We start from the raw sequence: 13,715 nt of genomic DNA on the forward strand, positions 1-13,715 counted from the left end.
TTGGGTCAGTGGGAATCAGCTGTCATGGCTGTATCCCCTCCCAATTTCTTGTGCATCCCCAGCCAACTCGCTGGTGGGGAGAGAGGCAGAAAATGCCTTGACTCAGTGTAAGCACTGCTCAGCAGTAACAAAAACATCCTTGTGTTATCAACACGGTTTTCAGCACAAATCCAAGACACAGCTCCATGCAACTACTGTGAAGAAAATTCACTCCATCCCAGCCAAACCCAGCATGCTGCTCTGGATCCACAGCCACTGACATCACTCCTTTGCCCACATCTCTTATCTTCAAGTGCTGGATAAAGGGCTATACCCAATACTGCAAATAAGGACAAATATTTTCAGTAAAACTTAGCTGTAATTACATCTCTTTCTTGACTGAATGTGTCCATTATTGCTTTTCTGGAGGGCGATTTCTTTCTCTGTGTACTGCTCCTTTCTGAAAGCCAGGAGACAGAAGGTGCTTACATAGGAGCAAGATGTGAGTGCAGAGACCCAGACTGATTTCAGCCTTCACATGAACCATCACTGATGTCAGCCAGACGGTGGCATCTCTATAAAAATCCCAATGTAAATATTTGTTCTAAATCAGGCTTTTTCCTGTGCATTGACAGCAGTATAAGTGAGGGAGCATATGAAATGCTGGATCATTTCAAGTCTAATTGCTACTGAAAGTTGGAGGATTTGTTGTCTGCCTTGCACACACCCCCCGGGGATAATTTTCTCTTGATTTAGTTTCTTTCCTCAAATTCTTCTCCCTGAAGAGTGGGTTTCACAAAGGCCAAACTGTTTTCCTCCCCACAAAGCCTCTCTCACTTGCCTGCCCTCCCTGCCCCTTCAGCAAGCAACCTGGGGTGCATTGATGAAGGGAGATGAATATTTGTCTCTACTAACAGTTGGATTATTCCCACTCCCCAGATGCCATCTGTGTGAAGGGTTTGGTTTGCACTAAATACAGCCTGTGGGCTGAGCTAGGAAAACAGATTGCTGCACCATTACATTAAATAGTCGTCATTAAAGTCTGGTTCATCAGAGGACTGTGAGCTGCCATGGAGATTTTTTTTTTTTGGAGGGAGGGAGGGATGCAGTTCACTTCCACGTCAGGATGCTGAAATCAGATTTTAATGTGAATTTTATGACACTCTGTTGGCAGCAGTGTCACCTGGGATTCCTAGGACTTCTCACCTGAGGTTTGCAGGTGGGCAGGGGTGAGAACCACCAGCTTCCTGCTGCTCCGAGCTGGGGCAGTGCAGAAAAGGGGCTCTCACTGCCTGTCCCTCTGTCTTTTCTTTCTGTCTTTCCCCAATCCCTGGATGCTGAGAGCAATTTAAACCCCTCACTGAGAAATACTCTAAATTCAGCAACATTCTACGTTGCAAACCACCAGGTACAGACTCATGTCCCGCTGGTTGCAGCTCTGAAGCATAAACATACACAGACACACATACGATGCAAAAAGGTCCTTTTAATCCTTCTGCCGCTGCAGAGGAATGGCAGGGCTCCAGAGCCCATGGGAACATGGCTCCCTGCCCTTCAGGTGTTCAGGTAAAGTACACAGAAGTATTTTAGCCCTGCAGTAGCTCCTTACATTTGTGATCAGTACAGTGTGCTGCTTCTAGCTGATTTATTTTTGTACACAATGAAGAAAAAGCATCCTGAAGGTTTAATTTGCCTTATTGCTCAAAATATTTGAAATATATATCTAATAAGATATTTGGGGTTTTTTCCCCACTAAATATTGCACTTGCTATGAGTTTATCTGCACTGGTCTTCTACGAGATCTGTTGGCATCTGTGTATTTCCATGCCCTGTACGAGGACTCAGCACATTCATGATCTTGATCGGAGGCTCTTCTTTGGTCTCCTCTTCTTTGAAAACTTCGATCTCAGCCAGTTGAAGAAGCCACTTTTTGCTTTTAACTCAAATTCTACTGGGAAATGGTCACTCACCCCCAGCGCCTGCAAGACAATGGCACAGAGGGTTGGGAGTCACCCGTACTCTTTCCAAGCCCTGCCTGGGTGGAAAGTGGGTGTGCAGTGCTTGGATGTGGGGAGGTGGCACGTGAGCATTGCATCATTTTGGGAGGGATGATCACCAGTGACCTGGTTTTACAGCCAGGTCTGTGTTCAGCACTGCCTGGACACTGCTGGCTCTGTGCTCCCATGACAGCCCTTCCCTGCTGCTGGAGAGGCTGTGCTGTGCCTACCTGCTCCTCAGTCATCTGAAACTCCTCCAGGAAATCAAAGATATTGGCAGAGTGTGGCACCACAGCCTGGATGAGCTTCTGTCCACTGACCACAATCCTGCAAGGAGCAAGGGAATGCGGTGCTGTGATGGGGTGCCTGACCTGTGGCAGCCACTCTGCACTGAGCTGGTGGCCAGAGAGGTAGCTCTGATGAAGTCACAGCTATGTGTGGTTTGTTGTTACCCATGGGCTGCCCCCCCAGGGATGTCAGCTCCTTTAGGTGCCTCCTTGGCAGCAAGGCACAAAAATATCTTGGTGTGCACTGGCCTTGGAACCAACATTAAATGACTTCTGTCTAAACCCACCCAACAATGCTGCAAATTTCAAAGCCCTGCTCTGGATACAAAAAGACCCAGAAACTTGTTCTTCAAGAGGACTCTGGGCTCTGATAGCTGATGTATTCTTTTCCCTGCCGAGGGAACTGCAGTGGCAGCAGGACTTGCCACATGTCCAGGGTAAGGTGAGGTGTCCCCTCCCTGAGCAGAACCTTGCTGTGCATCTGTCAATCCAAATTACAAATGTAAGAGCAAAAGCCATGGTGCAAAGCTGGCATGGAGAAGGCAGCAGCACCTCCTGCCAGGTGTCTGCAGGGCTCTCTGCAGATGAGAAGTGCTGCTGGCTGTCCTGTCATCCGTCCCCACTTGAGCCGCAGCAGTGGCTGGTTCTGTGTAAATCCTGCCCAGGCTGCTCTGCAAAGGGCTTTGTGCTCCTGACTAGAAGCATTTGGATCACATTTTCCCTGGGCACTGTTTTATCTTTGGTGGCCTCATGTACATTTGTTTTCTCTGTTGGTCACTGGCACCTTTTGATACAATTTTTCTCTCAGACAGTCATAACCAGTGGGTGGTTTGGCAGTGAGCCCTTTACCTGTCGTATGCGCATCTTGTGCTGTTCTTCACCGTTGTGTCATTTTTGTCACCAATTAGCCAGAGGAATTCGGAGTAAGTCCTCAGACGGATGTTCTTCCACTGCTTTTGGGGAACATAGCTACACCCAGCATTGAAGTCCCCCATGAAGATGAAGTTCTGGAAGGTAGGAGAGTTTCCAAATGTAATCATGAGGACAGATTTTCAGAAGAAGACCAAGGAGGATTACTATGGTCCATGGATGCAGTGGGGCTTTTCCTTTCTGCTGGGCACACCAAGGTATGCTGATAATAGTTTTATTAGGTGATCAGGTTTACTGTATAAAATGTGGAGAACTCAATGAAAATACACCAAAGAGATACTCAAACTGGGGCTCATTATCAATGGGTTTAAGGTTTTCAGCTCCGAATAGCAAATAACTTGGCCAGTGACTCAGTACCAAAGCCCTGTTAGTGACACAGATGTGGCAACCAACCTCGGTTTTCCAGCGCTGTTTGACATCTAAGTACACATCATAGAGCTCATCAATCTCCCGCACTGCTGTGTCTGGTGTGGTGTGCAGAGGGATAATAGCAAACTCACTGACAGCTTCAAAACAAGGCAGAACAACAAGAAAAACGTAATGGTTAAACAGAGAATGAGTCACAAGGAAACAGAGACTGACTTGCAAGCAAGGGGGGTTTTCTGAGGAAGAAACAGCTTCTGCTGTGACTTTGGACCAGGGTGATCTCTGTGGTTGCACAGCGTCCCCTTCCAGGTGCTCAGCTGGGCCTGAGCTGTGCCAGTGCAGGCAAACCCTGACCCAGCACCCACACAGAAACTGCTCCCAGGCTATGCCAGCAGCACGGAATGCATCCACCAACCCACTGCCCACGGCAGCAGCAGAGGCTTTCCCAGCAGGGCATGTGCAGGGCTGTGGGCTTTCCCAGAGGCAGCGGCCCCGAAGGGAGAATGCTGCTCTCGGAAGGAAAAGCAGTGTGGGGTCTGGATGCAGCCCCTTGAGCCTGCCCTCGACGTGCCCCTGCTGACTCACAGGGGGACAAAGACTTGTTTCTGAAACACCTCACCGGTTTTGGGAGACTGCCACCAGATGGCGAAGGGCTCTCTGGAGAAGACATCCTCGTCCCCAGGCTGGGTGTCAGGGTACTGGTAAGTTTGTTTCACCGATACCTGATTTTGCCTGCAGCAGAATGAACGGGCCATGTCTAGCACTGACTCCGTGCTCTGACATGGGCCCCAGGCCGTAGTCTGGGATGGATACAGCCACACTGGTGGCTGTGCTGGGATGATCCCCACATCCAGGCACAGCACAAGCCACCTGCAGAGCCTCTCCGGCTCCCTCAGAGCAAAGCCACCACCATGTCCAGCCCATCTCCAGGGTCTGTGCCCCAGAGGGCAGGGGGAGGGCTGGCTTGTTGGCAAAGGGGGCTCACCCACCTGTAGATGAAGACATACTGCTCCTTGTAGCTGTTCCTTCCCAGCCTCTCGCTGGCCACGCACCTGTACTCCTCCTTTGGCCCCGTCAGCTGGCTGGAAGGAAAGTGGTGTTCCTGCGTTTGTTTCGGCACTCACAGGGGACTGAGAGGGAGATAATTTTGCGTGTGCCCAAGGGTCTGGGTGTTGCCTGCCTGACCTCAGAGGGAGGTGGGTACAGACACTAAACCCTTCTCAGGAGCTGGACCCCTGCTCCATCACCGGCTCTCCACTCCACCCTCTCCCTGCTCATTGCAGCCTCTGTCTTCTCTTTCAGCTGGGTCTCATGTCCAGCCAGCCGAACGCTGCTGTTTCTTCCGGATTGTCATTCCAGGCAGGCAATCCCTAATCTAAAGCAGTTCCGAGCCCTGCAGGAAGGTGGCTGTTCTGCTGCAGCCTGATGCCAGCCCAGTGAGGGCATTTCCCCTTCCTTTTTTTCTCCTTCGGGAACTTCTCCGTACCAAATTGAATTTAACTTGGTTATACTCATTCTAAAATGTGTTCTGCAGTGGTCTGGAACTGGCTTTGCTCCTGTCCCTCAGCGCGACTGCCAGAGCCTGGTCCTTCCTTGACACTGGGACAGAGCCCAGATCCTAAGATTTTGCCCCAGGAAGGTGGCACTGAGCTGAGCACAGGCTCTTCCCAATATTTGTCCATTTGCCCATGGCCACCCTACCTGGTGAGCTTCTCCACCAGGAGAGGACAAACACGGTTCTTGCTGTCCTTTATTTCCATCAGCAACATGATGTCACAGCGGGAAACGATCTGCAAGGGGCAGGAGGAAGTTTGCACATGGCTGGTCTTAGAGGATTAGGAAGGGGTTAGAAGGAAGTGGTTACAGGCATGGAGGAAGTCCTTTGTGGAAGAACTGGCACCCAGCCTGGGATCGTGGGAGGGGAGCAGGGGCTGGAACAACGCTCTTCTGCTTTCAGAGCTGCTGCATGCCCCAGCAGGAGCTGGGAGAGAGAAGCCGGGAGCAGAATGGTTTCAGATTTAGTGGAAAACTTCAGCACCTGACCCTGAGGAGGAAGTGTGGAAGGGAAGGAGCAGCAAAAGCCCCTGTTATGAGCCTGATTCCACCATCACCACAACTGCTGGGGTGCTGCCTCTGCCCTGCCCCACTCCTTCCCCATGGTCAGCATTCACCTGTCTCAGTTTGTTGCAGACTCCTCTGAAATAGCCCCTGGAGCCCAAAGAAACGCCCTGTCTGAAAATGGGGTCCCGACACCAGCGGACTGCACACCTCAGAGGGACTGCAGGCTCAGCTCCCACAGCTACTGGTGGGATTCCCCGTGGGAAAGCCCAGATCACACAAAGCCAAACACTCTCAGGAGCTTCCCCCTGCCCCTAGTTTCATTGTTCTTTAAACTTTGTGGGTGATTTTTGTCAGGAAAAAAAGCCCCTTTTTGCCCTCTGAAACCTACCCACAATTATCTAAGTTGCCCCGTAAGTTAGTATATGTAGCCCACAATGATGGCTGTATAGGAAGAGTGGTCTGGGAATGGCAAAGCCAAGCAAACTACCCTTCTCTGCCAGTCAGCAATAAAAGGAACTAAAATAAATGCAGCTATGGTGCCACTGCTCATTGGTGCCATTCTGCATGCACAGCCACCCCATGCATGCACTAATGCCAAGCCCCACGTCCTCCCTCACTGTGGCATCTTGGAGGGCATTTTCAAAGCTACAAGTCTAAAAGGTGGTTCTTTTTAGAAGCAAGGTAATCTTCAGCTTCTGCAGAGGCAGCCTGATGGTGAGGGTTTACTTACTGAAATTAGTAATTGGGCTTTTCAGATTTCTACCAGACTCTAATATGACAGATACTATTTGGTGTCCTGAGAATAGGTTTAATTAGACAAGAATATTTGATAATAACTAGCACATAAGGAAGGTAAATAACGTATCACAAAACAAAGCTTTGTGGATTCAAAGTGAAAATTATTTTTACTGTGCATTGAGGTTTTCCTCCTTTCCTAACTCAATTTGCAAAGGAAACAGCAAATATTGTTTCTGTTTTATTCCCATAAAGGCTAAAATAACAACATACATTCTGTTCAAACACAGGCTGATCTTTACTTTAAGCGTATTATGTTTTTTAAATAATTCGCTCTTTTTTTTTTACTTGATATTTAACTGTGAAAGACAAATAAAGTGCAAGATTCTGCATCTAAGAAACCCTTGGAAAGCTCAGTGTCTGTCTCGTCCCAGCAAACGAACGTACCTTTACCACGACATCGACGACTTCAGGTTTGGCTATTTTAGTTTCTCCAAAAGACTTCACATTGAAGGAGCAGATTTTTAGGCTCAGAGATGGGGTGAAATGGAAGAGTGAAAGTAAGAAGAAGAGCAACATCTTCATGGACCTGGGCAAAATGCGTTGCTGTGAGCGTGCCTGTAAATATGTATGAGTGTGTGTGTTTATGCATCCGTCCCCCTGTGGCTGATTGGGAGGTCAAACTGAGCAGTCAGCTGTGTCAATCACGAACAGGAATCACCATTTCCTCCTTTCCCTCACTTCCATCTCCCAGCACAAAGCAACATGGAGACTTTGAACTTCTGCCTGGGGGGAAAACAGGCTCTTCTGAGCCAACCTCTGAATCCTGGCAGAGCAACCGCTCTGCCAGAACACAGCATCCCTCCCCACAGCGAGACACCAGCTGTGGGATGCTTGCCATGACTGGGCACCAACTGGGACCACTCTGGGCAGTGCTGGACCAGGACCAGGCTCCCTTGGGCCATTCCAGGCCAGCAGTCAAGACCAGGCAGAGGATGGGGTGGGTGGCCTTTCAGATCTGGGAAGCAGCAGGAGGGAAGACTGGGATTTCTGGAGGGCACCAGAAGCCCATTGGAATGGACAGGCAGCCATGGGAAGATACATGATGTCCCAGCACTGTCGTCAATCTGGCCAAATGTCCCCAGCACAGGAGTCTTGGTTTGTGCATGTGAGTCCGGCTTGTGCTGTGCAGTGGAAGGGGACACAGGAGTTTGGCTAAAACACCTGAGTGAGGATGCTGCAGGTGGGATGGCTTGGTCCCCCGAGGTGGCCTTTGCAGGGAAACCGTCCCCTACCCTCCCTCAATCCTCTACCACATGTCAGCCCTCAGCCAGAGACACATTTGTTGGTTCTCAACCAGGTTATACTGGCAGGACGTGTAACAAGAGGTCAAGCTAAATGACATCTTTAAGTGTCTTGAATTTTTCCCCCTGCGCTTATGGGGTGCTTTCACATCCTCCTTCCTTTCTCTGGGAACATCCAGCCTGCCTGCACCCTGCTACCCGAGCAGGTCTAGATCCAGAGGCACCAGGGCATGGCTGCCAACACTGAACCAACTGAACAGGCTCAGATGGAGACAGCGCAAAGCACAGCACAGGGAGGGGCTCCCAAAGTCATGGCACAGCTGAAAGCAGTGGGATGTAGGCCTTGCTGGGGAGGCAAGTTCTCCAGGGAATGGGCTGCAGGTGTTGGAATAGGCATACAAATCCCTTTTGGCATTACAGAAATTTGGAGCACTGGCTGCCAGCAAGGGACATGTCACCACATTACCTCGGTGTTGCCAACCAACAGAGCTACTTGGGGAGTGGGCAGGTGATCCTCCAAAATAACAGGGCTTAGATGGTGCTTCCTCTCCTCTGGCTCTCCAGTGAGGTGTTCCCAGGCAGGACAGGCTCTGGAAGAAACTAATAGAGAGGGGAGAGAAAGTGACAGCCTTAGAGGGGTGTAAATCTACAGCTTAACCTTCTAAAAGCACAGCCTGAGCCGAACGCTTGTGACAGCAGCTGCAGCCTCAGGGTCAGAGTCATCAAAACCCAGAGCTCTCCCCCAAATCAGGCTTGTTTTGGCTGCCCTGGCATCAAAGAGCAAGTGCTTGTTGTGGTGCCCATGAAGGCTCTGACCCTGAACCATGGCTGTCGGTGCTGTGTTTATCTTCAGGGCTCCTGGCTTGTCAGTTACCCCTTTCTCTTCCACCACAGGCATTATCACCAGGACAAACTGCAGCCAGTCGACCTGTGGGGAGTGACACGGGGAGTTCATGTTCCTTTCTGCACCACTTTACTCCCTGTTTACTTCACTTTCTGTGCATGTCCTCTTTGCTCCTTATCAGGTCATAAAACATGCTCCATGTGGATGCATGAACACCGACAGTTCAGGGCTGCCCTGCTCTTGCACAAGAAGATGGTGATGAAATCAACAGTTTGGGGTTCTTGTTCCCACTTGGACTAATGCCAGGTGAGGGACACCCTCTCCAGCTGAGCAGTACCTGTGGAACATTCCTTAATAAAGCCCCTCCTCAGCCTCTCCCTGATCCCAGGGGAGAAGAGGCAGCTGAGGGCAATGCAGGAGCCGGTTTGGGCAAGAGCTCAGAGCAGTGAGAAGGTGCTGCCTGGGGCCCTTGGGCGAGGCTTTGCTGACAGCCGGTCCTGGGTGCATGGGGGCTGTGGCTGGTGTGTCGCTACCTCTGGAGCAGCAACTCAGCCCTCCATCTTCTTCCCACTCCCAAGAAGGTGCTGTGGGATGGATGGGGTGAGATGTGTCCCTGTATCACACGCCTGCCCTGTGGGGCAGCGGGGTGTGAGGGTTCTGCAGCCATGTGGGGGTTTCTCCTCTCCCTTCGGGCACAGCTGCTTCCTTTTGGCTGCAGACCTGGCTGCCTGTAGGGAACCCAGAGAATTGTTTTTGTTGGCAGAATTGGACTGAGAGGATCTCTGAGGTTTCCTGTGCCTCCCTGGGAGGGCTGGAGGGAGACACTGAGGGGTCAGCCCACATCCCTTTCTGCTCTGGCAGAGGAAGCCTATTCTGGGCTTGAAGGGCAGCGTGACTCACGGGATGCTCCATGAGGGGGGAGCACCCATGGGGTGCTTGGGGCTTGGCTGAAGCTTCATTTCTTCTCTGTAGGAAAGATGTGGTGTCTGTGCTGGTCAGGGGTTTGGCACCAGTGCTGCTGTGCCCTTTCAACAAAGGGTGTAAAGGCTGGCCTGGTTTGCCTGAGCCCCAGCCCATTGGGGTGTCCCTGCTTCCCCACTCAACATCCCCATTAGCCTGTTCCCACAAAGAGGAGATTGGCTCCAGGGAACCAGGGGCAGCATGGGCAGAGGTGGTGTTGGGTGTGAGGGGCAGTGTGGGGACCAACACCCCCAGGCTGGTGCTCCCCAGGTGCCACCACAGCTCTGTTTTCTGGACAAGGGGACTCCCCTTTCACATACCAGGCTTCAGGGTGTTAACATTTTTCTTAATTTTTACCATTTCTACACAAATTGCCACTCTGTAAACATCCACTGTGGCAGGGGCAGGTCCAGGAAGGGCCAGCCCCAAAGATGTCATCACCATAAAAGTAGGTTCCTTTGGGCAAATGAAATGACCTTTGGGCTCTTGGTGACCTTATCACAACCATCAGGCAGAGTATTTTATCGCAGTCTCCCGGACTTTCAAGTTAATAAGTAGCAAAATACTTGGGCCATTTTGTATTGCTGAAGTTCATAGCTGGGCTTCAGGCCATATATGGTGATTTGGGAAGTGGTTTCAGTGCCAATATAATGGCAGTAATTGTCTTGGTGTTACCCTCTGGCATTTTGGTGCAATGCAGGGTAAAAGTATTTGGTGTGCAAGATATGCGGAATGTTTTGAATCAAATCTTTGATACTTAATTTTTATGTATAATTCTGGAAGGTAAAGGTTCTACTTAATTAATTACCACCAAAGCACAACTCCTTTGCTGGTCCAGGACTCTGATAGGGTTTTCTTTTTCAATTTAATATGTCAGTATTGTTCAACTAGTGGTTTGAAGCATGACAGCCTGCCCACTACAAGGCAGTCGAAGGAAAAAAGCCACATCATGCTTTCAGTTTCTTGAAGGAGGCTGCTTAGCTGAGCTGTAGGGGAGCAGGAGGTAATCTGAAATACAGGTTTTGATGCATGACAACAAGATAAGGCTTTGAAGTTAATCCGCCATAAAGATATTGCAGCCACCAAATAAGGTTTTGTGCCAATAAGTACACCCCTATTGTTAGCAGTTAAAGATGTAATTAAAATGTGCATAATATATGCATTAACTTTGAGTAGAGTTAATAAAGTATTATTGAAAGCTGTTATTAGGCAAGTAGGTCTTGCTTTATAATGTTTTAAAAGGCAGGAGCATTGTTCCTGTGTTTGTCCCAGGCTGTGCAGTGAAGCCCCTGAAGAGCGACAGGGCGGCTGCTCCAGGTGGTGCCCAGAGGAGTTATTTATCCCTGTGCTCACCCAGAGCTGCTGTTTGCAAACCGAGGTGAGGTGAGCCGAGATCTTATCCCTGTCCTGGGGGATGAATTGTGGTAGCTGTGTGTTATTAAAGAGGCACTGCTCAGGGCATGGCAATGCCTTCCTCAGCAGCAGCTCCCGTGGTGGGCTCTGGGCACCCACCTGCCCCAGCGCTCTCCCACGCCCACAGTGACCTGGGCATTGTCATGGATCGTGCCACAGGGCCAGCACTGCACCAGTGGGAATAATGGGGACAAGTCACCCCGGGGAGATGATTCACCCCGCCAAGGCAACGTGCTGTCACTTGTTACGATTGCAAACAGCCTCACCGCGTGCCCTGGAGATCCATCACCCAGCAGTGGAAAATAACATGGAAACCTTTCACCTAGTGGGCTGCTTCTCGGTTCGGTGAGGCAGAAGCCGGAGTTTTCCACAGCCACACTGGACTGAATCCAGCCAGAGCTTCCACCTTCCTATGGAAAACAAGACTGTTTACATAAATGTCTCGTTGCCTGGTTTCTGGGGCCATGGGACAGCTAATTCTGATTATTTTTAATGGCTTTTTATTATGTGGTTGTTCTGACTTAGAGACATTTTGTTTCCCACTGCATCATAAGTTATTGTTGTGGTCATTGTCTGTCCTGCTCACAGCACCAAAGCTGTGCCCCTGTGCGGGTGGGAAGCCCAGCTCCTAACACTGGCATTAGGAATGAGTAATTTTTGGCTGAGGGCCAGCATAGCTGGGCTCCGAAATGCCAGCAGCCTTGGAGGGTGACGCAGGGGTGACTTGGTCCTCGCCAGCTGCCACAGCTTGCAGGATGAGTTGTCTGCAGGCTGAGAAAAGAAACAAAACTCATGGGGCAAGTCAGAGCAGGCACTGGCTTTTAATTCGGGCTTGCCACACTGCAACCACCCCAAACATGGCCTTGCAGGGGCCTAAGGAGGTGCCCAGGGAGCTGCTGGGGTTTCCTCTGAAGCCTGAGGCTCATCTGCTCTCTGTGGGCACAGGGAGCCCAGCCGTGCCCTGCACTCTCCCCATTGCCTCCCCTGTGCCATCTGGAGTGCCCAAGTTCTCCTCCACTGTGCTGGGACAGAGGAGCAGCCTCAGCCCCTGCCCAGCAAAGTGATCGCAGCACTGCAAACCACCTCCCTCAGCAGGGCTGTGACCTGTTGGAGCTGTGGCCTTGTCCTGGCACTGGCTGGATCAGAGGAGCCCATCACCACCAAAGGAGACTCTCAATGACTCTTCCCTGTGGCTGCACACGGAGCTTGTAGGAGTGGGTTCCCCGCTTAGCTCATGTCCTGTTTCGACATAAAACCACTGCAGGTCTCTGCTTCAGCATCTCTATTTTAAGCACCATCATTTGCTGTGACTGTATCCAGGGGCATTCCCACCAGGTGGCCTGGAGTAACCATCGGGTGGGTAATCCATCCCTGCACTGAGTCAGCACTGCCCTGCACGTGTCCCACGGGAGCCTGGGGCCGCATGAGGAAGCTGAACAAACAACGTTTGAAGGCTTGTGAAATACCTCCCATGTCCACTTAGGTCACCTCAGCAGAAGCTCAGCTTTGTTTAGCTCAGCTTGACTGAGAAAGAAAACCCAAAACAGGCTGAGCCTCAACTTCACCTAAAGGCCACCTAAACCCCTTGATTTTAGTCATAAATCTGTTCTGACAGTTCATGTTATCAAAAGCTTAGATTATTGTAGTAAACTCTGACCTGGAAAGCCCTTTACACCAATTTTGTCACCTCCCCCAGCCTGTCCAAAGGGACATCCTTTATCAAAGTACAGGTGGGGTGAGGATTTGACCCAATCTGCATTTACTCTGGAGCTGATCTCATTTCCAATTTAATTAAGTTTTCTCATAATTTTTTGGCATGTCTTGAAGATACACACCAGCCTGATATGTGACCCAGGGGGAATGAAAGTAAATTTGCTTATAGCAAAAGGATTCAGGTGGCAGTTTTGAGAAAAATCGGAGCAGATTTTAAAATGCAAGTTGAAATGCAGCTCCTGAGAGCAAACAGTGTCATCTGTTGGGAAGGTAAAAGATTTGTAACCTAAGTGACAGACTTACTTTTACACCTGAAATAGGATTTTTGTAAGTGGGATGCTCTGATATCAACCTTTGTGCCCTTTCCATGGGAACATGCCTGATCACAGCCCTCCCCAAGCGCTGGGAACAGCTGTCCCCCACCCCAAGCCTGCTCCCAGGCCTCATTCGAGGGGACTGTGAGGTTTCTCTGTGGGGTGTAGCATTGCGCTCTCCTTTGTATCTCTGTGGCAATTGTACCACATCCCCTTTACATCCCTGTTGTAACCCCTGTTGTATCCACCCCTGTGTCTCCTTGAAACCCTGTTGCTGCCGTACGACATTCCCTTTTTTATCCCTGTTGCATCCCCATGGCAACCCCATTGTATGAGTTCTGCAGCCTCATAGCATCCTCTTTGGTGCCCTGCTGTGCGTCCCTTGCACACCCCCTTTACATTTCTGTTGTAAACCCAACCCTGTTGTAACTGCCCACCCCCTGCAGCCCACTTGTATCCCTCCCTCACACCCCCACTCAGTCACATCACATCCCTCTGTTGCCACTCTGCATCCCCTCTTGCACCTCCACATTGTCCCCCTTGCATCCCTGTTATACACCACTTGCACTTCCACTGCAGCCCGGTTGCATCCCCCACTTCAACCCCACAAAATTCCCATCACAGCTCCACTGAACTCCCCCACTGCAATGCCCCTTCCCACCCCTGTTGCGATCCCCATGGAAGCCCCATTACTTGTCCCCTGCATTCCTTTTGCAGCTTGATTGCATCCCCCCCTTGCACCTCCGTTGACGTCGCTCTACCTCCCCCCACTGTTTCCACCTTGCAGCCCTTGCGGCCCCCCGTCGCATGGG

The 13,715-nt window shown here is 50.6% G+C and overlaps 1 protein-coding gene across 1 annotated transcript; it reads right to left on the reverse strand.

Moving 5' to 3' along the window:
* Positions 1-1,829: 1,829 nt before the first annotated feature.
* Positions 1,830-6,940, reverse strand: DNASE1L3 (deoxyribonuclease 1L3; the record flags this gene model as incomplete). Its single annotated transcript, XM_082289129.1, has 8 exons — positions 1,830-1,958; positions 2,207-2,303; positions 3,113-3,270; positions 3,587-3,699; positions 4,179-4,291; positions 4,549-4,641; positions 5,261-5,349; positions 6,803-6,940. The coding sequence occupies 8 exons, from the start codon at positions 6,938-6,940 to the stop codon at positions 1,830-1,832; spliced, it is 930 nt and encodes a 309-aa protein (XP_082145255.1).
* Positions 6,941-13,715: the final 6,775 nt, after the last annotated feature.

The sequence above is a fragment of the Coloeus monedula genome, assembly GCF_965178545.1.
Source record: "Coloeus monedula genome assembly, chromosome: 11".
Classification (NCBI taxonomy): domain Eukaryota; kingdom Metazoa; phylum Chordata; class Aves; order Passeriformes; family Corvidae; genus Coloeus; species Coloeus monedula.